Source organism: Zea mays, chromosome 6 (assembly GCF_902167145.1).
Source record: "Zea mays cultivar B73 chromosome 6, Zm-B73-REFERENCE-NAM-5.0, whole genome shotgun sequence".
In the NCBI taxonomy this organism is placed as follows: Eukaryota; Viridiplantae; Streptophyta; class Magnoliopsida; order Poales; family Poaceae; genus Zea; species Zea mays.
This window is the reverse complement of record NC_050101.1, coordinates 177,176,234-177,188,474: the sequence shown is the minus strand read 5'-3', so window position 1 is coordinate 177,188,474 and position 12,241 is coordinate 177,176,234. Positions and strand designations below refer to the sequence as shown.

The 12,241-nt window shown below is 43.1% G+C and overlaps 1 protein-coding gene across 1 annotated transcript; it reads left to right on the top strand.

The window, feature by feature from the left end:
• The first annotated feature begins 3,446 nt into the window (after nt 1-3,446).
• LOC103630761 (GTP-binding nuclear protein Ran-2) lies at nt 3,447-6,091 on the top strand. The gene is made up of 8 exons (XM_008651825.2): nt 3,447-3,799; nt 3,904-3,973; nt 4,736-4,792; nt 4,878-4,995; nt 5,122-5,211; nt 5,299-5,478; nt 5,573-5,650; nt 5,767-6,091. Exons 1-8 carry the CDS (start codon nt 3,452-3,454, stop codon nt 5,834-5,836), a joined length of 1,011 nt encoding a protein of 336 aa, XP_008650047.2. The 5' UTR covers nt 3,447-3,451; the 3' UTR covers nt 5,837-6,091.
• The last annotated feature ends 6,150 nt before the right edge of the window (nt 6,092-12,241 follow it).

Below are 12,241 nucleotides of genomic sequence, written 5' to 3'. Positions count from 1 at the left end.
CTAAGGGCACCCCATTCCACCCTCATGGTTGCACTGTTATCCCGGGTGGTCTCTCAACGAACAGGTCCTTACGGAGAGGTACTCGGGAAACAGCCCGAGTCCCCTAAATGCCACAAGTATATCATCATATCCAGAATAAAATCATAGTATCATCATTGTATCTCATCATGTTCATTGATTAAAGTAAAGCGCTAGCATGTAGCTAACCATAGTAACCCAAAAGGTAAATCAAGGACAAGGTAAATAGAAAGCTAGTAAATCCTTAGGTTGTTCATAGTATGCGGGACAGTGTATTATAAAGTAAATGGGACATAATGGGTCAGAGGACACTTGCCTTCACCAAAACAGATGCTCAGAGTCTTCAACTTCGTGGAACCCAAAGAGCTAGATCACTTGGTCGCCGAAGCTTGACCGTCGATTCCTCGAAGTTCGGAAACGAATCGCGATCCAATCGCAACGCGAAGCGAAGACAAACAAACACAAGCAAACAAACATATATATGCATAAGAACATTACACCATACAAGATAAAATGTTATAAAAGCGAGCAATAAAAATAGAGAGCGCTTCTACGGTTACACGAGAAAAGGAACCATGATAGATGAAGCTATGGTCGAGGGGTTAGCACGTTTACGTTAAACAAGTACTAATTAGAACATCCAATTCAACATAATTATATTAATTGATATTAATCAAATGTAAATTAATACTACTACTTAGTTTTGACCAACTTACTATTTTAATAGTTGACAGTTAAGCGAGTAACTTAATGAATATGAGCGATTCTAAGCGAGACGAATTAACGACGCACGACGTGTAAACACGATGTGCGCAACGCGCGGACACAAACGACTTAGCACGCGGACAACGCGCGATACGCGCGAACGGCACGCGACAAGGCGCGCGACACACGCGAACGTCACGCGACAACGCGTACGAACAACACGCGTGACACTTGCGAACGACACGCTACGACATGCGCGAAACAACACTACGACATGCGCACGCGCACGGTACGCGCGGACCGACATGCGAAACTAATAAATAAATGACAACGTGATTACACTAAACAATTATTAATAAGTAACATTTCAGTTAAGGTTAATCATATTGGTGACTAATTATAAATGCGCAAATCGAATTCCTAAATTAGGTTTTTAAATTAAAACATCGTTCTAGTAGCCACTGGTTAAACAAATGTTTAACTAAATTAAATAAAATGTGCAAAAATTAGGATAAATATTTCTAAATTAAGATAATTTTAATACGAATCTAACGCAACTTGAATGGATCGAATCGGGTTTAAAACGCAAAAGTTATGAATGTTTTAAACCATACTGTAATTCGCGCGGACTAAATTTACAGAATTGTCATCGTCTTCTTCCTCTCATCTTACTTCTCCCATCCATGAAAGAGAGAGGAGGGGAAGGAGAGGGGGCTACGCACGGGGAGGGAGGAGCTCGACCTCCGCCAAGAGGTCGGCCACGCCGCACAGGGCACGCGCGCCCGCGGGCGGGGGCCGCGCCTAGGAGGGAGGGAGCGCGGGCGCGGGGCATGGGAGCCGCCGCCGCCGGGAGGGAGAAAGGGGCGCCATGGGAGGGGAAACGGAGGGGGGAGGGGCGCCGCCGCCGGGGAAGGTGAGGGGAGAGTGGGAGAGGCTCTGCACGGACGGGAAAACGAAGAAACGAAGAAACCCTAGGTGCAACAATGGAGGTTTCTCACCGGGGAAGAAGACCCTCGCCGGAGCCGAAGCCAAATCCGTCGATTGCCGGAGATTCGGGGATCCAATCGACAAACCGAACACGCTGCGACGAAGCCCTCGACGAGACGAACGCAGCGGTACCCTCGGATTCGGCAAACGATGCACGGATTGGGAGTAATTGCTCGCCGGAGTTGTCGCCGGAGTTGGAACCGCCCCGAACTTCGGCGAGCAATACCGGGAGCTAGGGATTGGATTTGGGGAAAACGCTTTGTGTTCTGGAACGGGCTCGACGAGATGAAGCCGGACATGTATATATATCTAGGGTTTGGATGAGATGAAAATTCGGTTAAAATTCGGATTTTACTATTTTTAAAATTCGAAAAAGCCTAGAAATCCATATTTTACGCTCAGAATATTATATATGCTTTAAAAAATTCTAGAAAAATTCCTATAAATGTTTTGGCACCTAATGAACTCAAAAAACATAGTTAGAATTTCTAAAAACATTTTTAAGGTCCTCAAATAAATAGATTTTGGTTTCCAGAAAATAGAAAAATATTCCGAAAAATATGAAAATTTATCGAGCGCTTCTATAAGATATGTTAACATGTTTCAAATATATTTTGCACTTAGAAACACCATGCAACGGCATGAATGCAACAACCAAAGTGCCTCTATGGCTCATTCCACTAGGTTTACGCTAATATAAAACAAAATAATTCTCCATTTTTAGGGAAAAGAGAAAGGAAAGCGAAGAACTGAGAGAGTAACACCTGAATTTGGTGGATATTAGAAAAGAAATTTTATACCCCCAAATTCAGGGTGTTACAAGCGGGCCCAACATTGACGGGCCGCACCGGACGACGGTTGGATGACCATGACTTTTGCTGCACCCGGGGTGCGAAGTCCTTGTTACCCCGCGTTGCGGAGCCCTCGCTCAACCTCCATCGGCCCAGCCGATCGAAGGGGCAGCTTAGGACTTCGCTATGCTCTTGAGGTGACTCCTTCGCTACACTCCCGTCCAGCCGTTGATTGAGGAAAAGTTAGCACGAAGACTCTTGAGGACACCAACAAGTTATGCTTCGTACTGCTCGACACTGTCCTTCAGGGGACGCGCTCGGAGGCCCACCTGTCAGCGGAACGCGCGGGTGTGTGATCTAGAGTGTGTCGTCTGTTGTACGAATGACGCTGTAAGTACCCCGTTATATGGAACATTACTTGGATAAGTTGATAGTCGGAGGTAGTATCGTACTTTGGACCACCTACCCCGAGACGATCCTATAAACACGCGTGTCCTGTAGCCCGATGAGACACATATAACGATAAGATACAGTTCTCACCAACCGTCTTGTTGCCCTCTCGTGCTCTGCGTTTTGTCACTAAGTGTTTAGAACCACCTGACAATGTCAGTCCCCAACACCTATGCCTCATGGATCGAAATGGGTTGAAAAAATATATGAAGAATTTTGACATGCTATGGATATACACCCATCCAATTCCATCCAATTCGCATGTATTTTGATGAAACCAAACAAGTGTAGCGAAGGAGTCGCCTAAAAAAACTTGTGAAATTTATTGCCTCGGATCACGATCCAATAATGTCACTGACAGACACACTCTACCGATCACAAGCACGTATTTGTCCTCCTTTGAAGAACAACCTTTAAAAAAAACTGAACACAAGTATATTAGAATCCGGCCATTGAGCAAACACTAACCCACCGAGACCGATTGCGAAAGGAAACGAAGGATGAGTTGGGCCGTCTCCTCGTGTTGGCCATTAGCGAACACAAGATATAGCCCACGCGGCCCACACCCCAACCACATCACCGTTCGGATCGGACGGTCAGAAATCTCGCGTGGGACGAAAGCTAGCCGGCTACCATCCGTCGGCCACAACTCCTGCGTCCATTCAAAGCTATCAAGCCCCGCAGTCGCGAGTAAAGAACAACAGCAGGCCACCGCTGCTATAAAACCCTCCGCCTCCACCGGCGGCTCGCCAAACTCCGTTTCGAATTCTAGGGTTTTGCTGCTCTCCGACCCCGAGCTCCGAAGGCCGCAGCATCAGGCGCGGCCCCCCTCGCGTGTGACCGAGATGGTGAGCGCCCCGCCCCCGCACGGATCCGATCTCCGCCGTGTTTGATCCCCGGATCTGCGGCTGCGTGTTTCTGACCCGATATGTTTTGTTGTTTTTTTTTGCAGGCGCTGCCGAATCAGGGGACCGTTGATTACCCCAGCTTCAAGCTCGTCATCGTCGGCGATGGTGGAACTGGTGAGTTTCCGAATGGCTCCGTGTCTCCATTGGTTGTTAGAAATGGTAGAAGCTGCTGATGTTTCTACGAGATCTGGCAGATTGGACTTGGGCGCTGTGTGCAATCTGTTGATATTATGCCTCTTAGAATTATAGTGGCTGCCTCCCATAGTGTCCTCACGACCTCCGTGACGTGACTGGAATATTACACAGTTCCACTAGTACTGATTCCTAATCACGTTTATGCCGTAGTTGTTTCCACTCAATAGAATTCATATTCGCATATAGTAATCTATAGAAATATATTGTACCTTAGGATCATAGAGTCTCCTTACCCTCTACCTAATGTCGTATTAACACTTCAAAAAAATTGTAAGAACTTGTATTTGTATTTCGCTTTTATTATCATATTCTGTGTTGTATCAAATCCGTTTGCTATTCAATGTAAGGCCTCAAATGTGATGCAATGAAACTAAACTTGAGGCGGAGGTTCTTCATTTCGTGTTTCAAATATTTTGAATCCTTATAGCATAGAAATTCTGTCGTCGCACGACTCTTGAATGGAAATAACATGGTTGTTTGTTGAATACTCTTTTGTCTGTTAGGATGTCAGTTACATTTATCTGCAACCTTCATAAGCTAGATGGTTTGAATTTCAGTTGTTATGGCGCCCTTGTAGGCTTTAGATTCAATAATATTTATATTCTCTACATCACACCTGTCCTATTATATTCTCATCTGTTGACCTGTATGACTTTTATCACTGATGTTTTCTTGTTGCAGGTAAAACTACATTTGTGAAGAGGCATCTCACTGGAGAGTTTGAGAAGAAATATGAACGTAAGTACCACATTGATTGGGATTTTCTTCATTTAGTTATCATCATTAATACTTCCAGGTTCTCTAATGCATTTTGTTGTTTCAGCAACCATTGGTGTGGAAGTTCATCCGTTGGATTTCACCACTAACTGTGGTAAGATCAGGTTCTACTGCTGGGATACCGCAGGGCAAGAGAAGTTTGGTGGCCTCAGGGATGGATACTAGTAAGTATTATTCGTGATGTCTGAAATAATGTGTGTACATATGCTGTAAAATCAATGTATACTTTTAGTACTTAACTATTTTTGTTACATTCTCTGATGCTCTTTCTGTTTTTTGTTCCCATTCAGTATCCATGGCCAGTGTGCGATCATCATGTTTGATGTAACCTCAAGGCTTACTTACAAGAATGTTCCTACGTGGCATAGGGACCTGTGCAGGTATGTTGATGTCTTTCTTTGTCGTAAACTTGTACTGATGTATAATTTTGTTGGAAAATTTTGATGTCCAGTTATGAATTCATGCAGGGTCTGTGAAAACATCCCCATTGTCCTCTGCGGTAATAAGGTTGATGTGAAGAACAGGCAGGTCAAAGCCAAGCAGGTTACTTTCCACAGGAAGAAGAATCTGCAGTACTATGAAATTTCTGCCAAGAGCAACTACAACTTTGAGAAACCTTTCCTGTACCTCGCAAGGAAGCTGGCTGGGTAATTGACTACCCTTCTTCTGTGCATTGCATTTAGTAGTCACAACCAATTACCACTCTATGTTTGTTCTTGACAATGTCTTTGTTTTTAACAGTGATCCGAACCTTCACTTTGTTGAAGCTGTTGCTCTTAAGCCTCCGGAAGTTACCATCGACATGGCTATGCAGCAGCAGTGAGTGTCACCTTTTGTCTTCATCCAACTTATAATCATTATGGTCCTACTATCCTTTTAATGTGTCTCCTCAATTTGAAATATTGCGGGAACTGATTCACTTTTCATTTGCTCAGGCATGAAGCTGAGCTTGCTGCAGCAGCTGCACAACCTCTTCCTGATGACGATGATGATCTGATTGAGTAGAAAGGATCATGAGTCTTGAACTTGAGCAGGAGTTGTGCCTTGCGTGTTTTAAGTTGTTCTAGGGTGAACTCTTGAGTTCTCATTGTCTGGATCATCTTTTTCTCCTTGGATGTGTTGCATCTTTTGAGTGTGGAAATGGATGGTACTCCTCGCCATGAATTTGCTGGCTACTTTATACATTGCTTTGTAACTCTGTTTGATGATAAACTTTGTTGTGGCAATCCTCTTAGTGCTGATATAATCTTCTATTTCTCAGCTGTTCAATGTAGAAATGCTTCTACCTTTTTTAGGCACGTTCCAGGTGTATTTTTATGGTCAGCGGTTTAGAGGATTGAGTTCACTCAGTATCCCGACCACATGGAGCAAGATTCTTCTCCCAGACAGGGAAATGTGTTTTAGGGCTAGTTTGGGAACCTCAATTTCCCATGAGATTTCTATTTTCTTATGGGAAAATGAACTAATTTCCCTTGGGAAAATAGAAATCCCTTGGGAAATTAGGGTTCCCAAACTAGCCCTTAGATGGTAGAAATATAAAATCCAAGGAGTAATACAGAGTACAATGTCAATGTGTTGCTACAACACAACAAATCCTCTCGTCCTTCCCGTCATCACTATCACGGTTAGCTTTTTAAATTGCATACCTAGAGGAAAGCAATCGTGCTCCATAGATGTAATAGCTTTTGACTTCTCCTGAGTGGCTTTCTCCATATTCGCGATGGCATCATTCTTATTCTTCTGTTCTTGAGATTGCTCTGCTTTGTCTGACTCTATAGCATGAAAACAAATATAATGATGGTTCCTGAGGGATCTAAGAGCATCTCCAAAAGCTTCTTATAAGTCTTTTCTAAATCAAGTTTTTTTGGAAAACACAAAAACATGTCTCCAACAGTCCCTAAAACGCTCATAACTTTTTCATAGCCTTTAAAACTCCTTTATTTGTAGTTATAAATGAGAGTTTTTCTCTCTCTAGAAACAATCTGTCGTTTTAAGAGATTTGTTGGAAAAAAAGATTAAAATCTACCCCACTAATTTTTTAGATGCTTCTTAAAACTGATTTTGAGGAGTTATTTTTTAGAGAGCTCTTGGAGATGCTCTAAAGATATATAAACTGACAAAGTGCCAAAGTAAAGCTTATCGGGAATATGAGATCACAATGAGAAGATATTATTTCCATGCCATGGTACAGTTTGAGGTCATACTCTTCAGTAGTACATACATCTTCAGAGCACTATGAATTTACAGTTCTGCTGCATTAATATTGTTAAGACTTTCCCAGACTATTCATATAAAGAAATATTACGGGCTAGTATGATGTATGTGAAGTGTATTTGTATGGATTTTTAGTACACATCAATAAAGCAGGCCCCAATAATTATGGCAGTGGTTCACCATCCATGGCAAAAAGCACAAAGCTACAAATTACAGACTGGCCCATTGTACTAAATGTAAGAGTGGTAGTAAATGGGACCTTTTGTGTAAATAGAGTAAAAACGGCAATCAGAAAACAAAGCTGGTAGTAGTATGTGTGGTGCTGTGTAAACAAACAACACAGGATGCTGGTGTATTTATACCAGAAGTAGAAATTCCCCCAAAAAAATAAGTGAGCTATCCATTTTTGTTTCATCCCCTGGTCAAAATCAGCTCAAGGGGACCCGATACAATTACACAGGACCCGAGCTACTCGATGAATCGAGCACCTTCTTAGGGCTACTTTGGGAACCCGTCAAACCCGTTTTCCCAAAGGATTTCTATTTCCTCATGGAAAAATAAACTAATTTATATTGGAAAAATGAAAATCTCTTGGGTAAATGAGGTTGCCAAACGAGCCCTTAAAAATTAAACACCTCAGATTTCTATCGCTTTTTGGGATATTCTTATTGCTGACATGGGCTAATCAAATCAAACTATTTACGAACAAGCATTAGTTGTAGTTATAAATGGCAAAAAAATAATACAAAAAAGTTGTAGTCATAAATGGATGCAAATATTACAGAAAAAGTTATCCAATAACAACAACTAACAAGAGCTCAATCGTAGTAACAGGAGTAGCAAAACATGCATACCTGAGACGGCAGATCAAGGGCACCATCTATTTTTTTTGCATATAACTCATCAAATCCCTTGCAATCTTTCCGGCCCTATATCACAAGGAACAAAAAAGAAAAATGTTAGTTTCTTCGCCTTTTAGTTTTGTGCAAAGAACCTCGCAACGAGGATATTCGGCTGCATACAAGGGACATCATTAGAACGTCTACTAAGTAGCAAAAATGCAGGACTTCGGACAGACCGACAACAAACATTACCTTTGCTACAGGCACTGTCAACGTCCTTCTCCATCTTTCCAACATGACACATAGTAGTCTTGCATTTTTTTCCAGGTCATCATCCTCATCTGCTTGTTCACTAAGAATAGTGTGCAATGCACATATGATCCTCTCCGTAGTTCCTCCAATGCCTAGTCTCTGATAAAAAATATTTATAATATTTGAGAGAATTTCTTAGCGGAGTACAAGTGCTGAAATAGTATAATGGGAAGAGTGAAAGAGAAATAGGCTTACACCTTTTCCTATATGAATTTTGGTGGTTGAATTACCCAACACAAATAATTGTACTAACTAGTTTGCTCTAGATTATAAGTTTTACAGGTGCCAAAGGTTCACAACAAACCAATAAAAATACCAAGAAAAGGGTTCAAATAAAGAGAGCAAAAGACACCCGAAGGCTGCCCTGGTCTGGCGCACCGGACTGTCCGGTGTGCCACCGGACAGTATCCGACGCACCAGGGAACCCAACTCCGAACTTGCCACCTTCGGGAATTCTGGGAGCCGCTCCTCTATAATTCACTGGACTGTTCGGTGTAGCACCGGAGTAACGGCTACACAGCGCCAACGGTCGTCTGCAACGAAACAATAAAAGTGAACAGTGCGCGCCTGCGTGCGCAGAAGTCAGAGCAGCGCCAGAAGGCGCACCGGACAGTGAATAGTGATTGTCCGGTGTACCACCGAACTGTCCGGTGGCCCACCTGTCAGAAGCTCCAACAGTCAGAACCCAATGGCCGGGTGACGTGGCTGGCATACCGGACAGTGTCCGGTGGCGCACCGGACTGTCCGGTGCGCCATGCGACACAAGCCCTCACCAACGGTCACTTTGGTGGTTGGGGCTATAAATACCTCCAACCACCCATCATTCATGGCATCCAAGTTTTCAGCCATCAAACCACATACAAGAGCTCTAGACTTCATTCAAAGACACAATCAAAGAGATCAAATCCTCTCCCATGTCCGGAATCACTCCAACCAAATTAGTGACTAGAGAGAGAGACATTTGTGTTCATTTGAGCTCTTGCGCTTGTATTGTTTTTCTTCTTTCTTCTTTCTTGTGTTCAACTCACTTGTAATCAAAACAAGAGACACCAAGTTGTGGTGGTCCTTGTAGTGGACTTAGTGTCCCATTTGATTGAAGAGAAAGGCTCACTCGGTCTAAGTGACCGTTTGAGAGAGGAAAAGGGTTGAAAGAGACCCGGTCTTTGTGACCACCTCAACGGGGAGTAGGTTTGCAAGAACCGAACCTCGGTAAAACAAATCACCATGTCATCCGCTCTTATTCGCTTGTGATTTGTTTTCGCCCTCTCTTTCGGACTCGTTTATATTTCTAACGCTAACCTCAGTTTGTAGTTGTGCTTAAACTTCATAAATTTCAGACTTGCCTATTCACCCCCCTCTAGGCGACTTTCAATTGATATCAGAGCTCGGCACTTCATTAGAGCCTAACCGCTCGAAGTAATGTCGGGAGCATCCGCCATGAGGGACATCGAGACCGGCGACAAGTCCGCAAGATCGAGGAGAACACACTCAAGGGAGTCCGCCCACAAGCACAAGGAGGAATCCTCTTCCTCCATCAAGTCCCAACGGAAGGGTGACAAGAAGAAGAAAATGAAGAAGGTGGTCTACTACGAGACTGACTCTTCGTCATCCTCCACCTCCAGATTGAAATCGGCATCCGCCACTTCTAAGCGCCATGAGCGCAAGAAGTATAGTAAGATGTCCCTTTGCTATCCTCGTATTTCAAAATGCACTCCATTACTTTTCGTCCCATTAGGCAAACCACCTATGTTTGATGGTGAAGATTATTCTATGTGGAGTGATAAAATGAGGCATCACCTAACCTCACTCCACAAAAGCATATGAGATATTGTTGAGTATGGAGCGCAGGTACCAAAGGAAGGGGACACGAATTATGATTCGGAGGAGGTCGAACAAATCCAACACTTCAACTCCCAAGCCACTACTATACTCCTCGCCTCTCTAAGTCGAGAGGAGTACAATAAGGTGCAAGGGTTGAAGAGTGCAAAGGAGATTTGGGACGTGCTCAAGACTGCGCACAAAGGAGACGAGGTGACCAAGATCACCAAGACGGAGACGATCGAGGGGGAGCTCGGTCGATTCATGCTTCACCAAGGGGAGGAGCCACAAGCGATGTACAACCGGCTCAAGACCTTGGTGAACCAAGTGCGCAACCTCGGGAGCACCAAATGGGATGACCATGAGATGGTCAAGGTTATTCTTAGATCACTCGTTTTTCTTAACCCTACACAAGTTCAATTAATTCGTGGTGATTCAAGGTATAAACTAATGTCTCCCGAGGAAGTGATAGGAAAATTTGTGAACTTTGAATTGATGATCAAAGGCTCCAAGAAAATCATCGAGCAAGGCACCACCTCAACACCCGAGGTGCAACCCATCGCATTCAAGGCGACGGAAGAAGAAAACAAGGATTCTATACCAAGTAGGATTCCCATCGACGCCTCCAAGCTCGACAATGAGGAGATGACGCTCATCATCAAGAGCTTTCGCCAAATCCTCAAGCAAAGGAGGGGGAAGGACTACAAGCCCCGCTCCAAGAAGGTTTGCTACAAATGTGGTAAGCCCGGTCACTTTATAGCAAAATGTCCTATTTCTAGTGACAGTGACAGGGGTGATGACAAGAGGGGAAGGAAGAAGGAAAAGAAGAGATATTACAAGAAGAAGGGCGGCGATGCTCATGTTTGCCGGGAGTGGGATTCCGACGAGTGCTCCACCGACTCCTCCTTCGACGAGGACGCCACAAACATCGCCGTCACCAAAGGGCTTCTCTTCCCCAACGTCGGCCACAAGTGCCTTATGGCAAAGGACGACAAGAAGAAGAAGGTAAAATCAAGATCCTCCACTAAGTATGCAACCTCCAGTGATGAGGATAGTTCTAGTGATGATGAGGATAACTTGCTTACTCTTTTTGCCAATCTTAACATGCAACAAAAAGAGAAATTGAATGAATTGATTAGTGCTATTCATGAGAAGGATGAACTCTTGGATAGCCAAGAGGACTTATTAAGGAAAACAAAAAGCATGTTAAGACTAAAAATGCTTATGCTCTAGAGGTAGAAAAATGTGAAAAATTAACGAGTGAGCTAAGCACTTGCCATGACTCTATTTCTAGCCTTAGAAATGAAAATGCAAAATTAATTGCTAAGGCTAAAGATTTAAATGTTTGCAATGCTTCTATTTCCAAACTTAGAGATGAGAATGCTATTTTACAGGCTAAGATTGTTGAATTAGATACTTGCAAACCCTCTACATCTACCGTTGAGCATGTTACTATCTGCACTAGATGTAGAGACATTAATGTTGATGCTATTCATGATCACCTAGCTTTAATTAAACAACAAAATGATCACATAGCTCAACTTAGTGCCAAAATTAATGAGCATGACTTAGAAAATGAAAATTTTAAATTTGCTAGAAGCATGCTCTATAGTGGGAGACGTCCTGGCATTAAGGATGGCATTGGCTTCCAACAGGGAGGCAATGTCAAACTCAATGCCCCTAAGAAATTGTCCAACTTTGTTAAGGGCAAGGCTCCCATGGTTCAGGATAACGAGGGTTACATTTTATACCCTGCCGGTTATCCCGATCACAAAATAAGGAGAATTCACTCTAGGAAGTCTCACTCTGGCTCTCATCACGCTTTCATGTATAAGAGTGAGGCATCTAATTCTAGGCGATCAACTCATGATAAATTGCCTAAGAAGAAAACTCCTATTGCATCAAATGAACCTAATATTTCATTTAAAACTTTTGATGATTCTTATGTGCTCACTAACAAATCAGGCAAAGTAGTTGCCAAATATGTTGGGGGCAAACACAAGAGGTCAAAGACTTGTGTTTGGGTACCCAAGGTGCTTGTTTCTAATTGAAAGGGAAATGTGCCCTTGGGCCATTTCTAAGTATTTTGGTGATTTAGTGCCCAACAAGTGCCTAAGTGTAAAAAGGTGGACAAAGTACAAATCAAGGATAAAGGTATGTTTCTCAGACTTAGTACATTGTTTTGTGGACTAATGTATTGTGTCTAAGTGCTGGAAACAGGAAA

Coding starts and splice junctions, on each gene's coding strand:
- LOC103630761 (XM_008651825.2), top strand. CDS start 3,452: ATGAGTTGGGCCGTCTCCTCGTGTTGGCCATTAGCGAACACAAGATAT. Junction 4,793..4,877: donor GTTTGAGAAGAAATATGAAC/GTAAGTACCACA, acceptor TTGTTGTTTCAG/CAACCATTGGTGTGGAAGTT. Junction 5,212..5,298: donor TGGCATAGGGACCTGTGCAG/GTATGTTGATGT, acceptor GAATTCATGCAG/GGTCTGTGAAAACATCCCCA.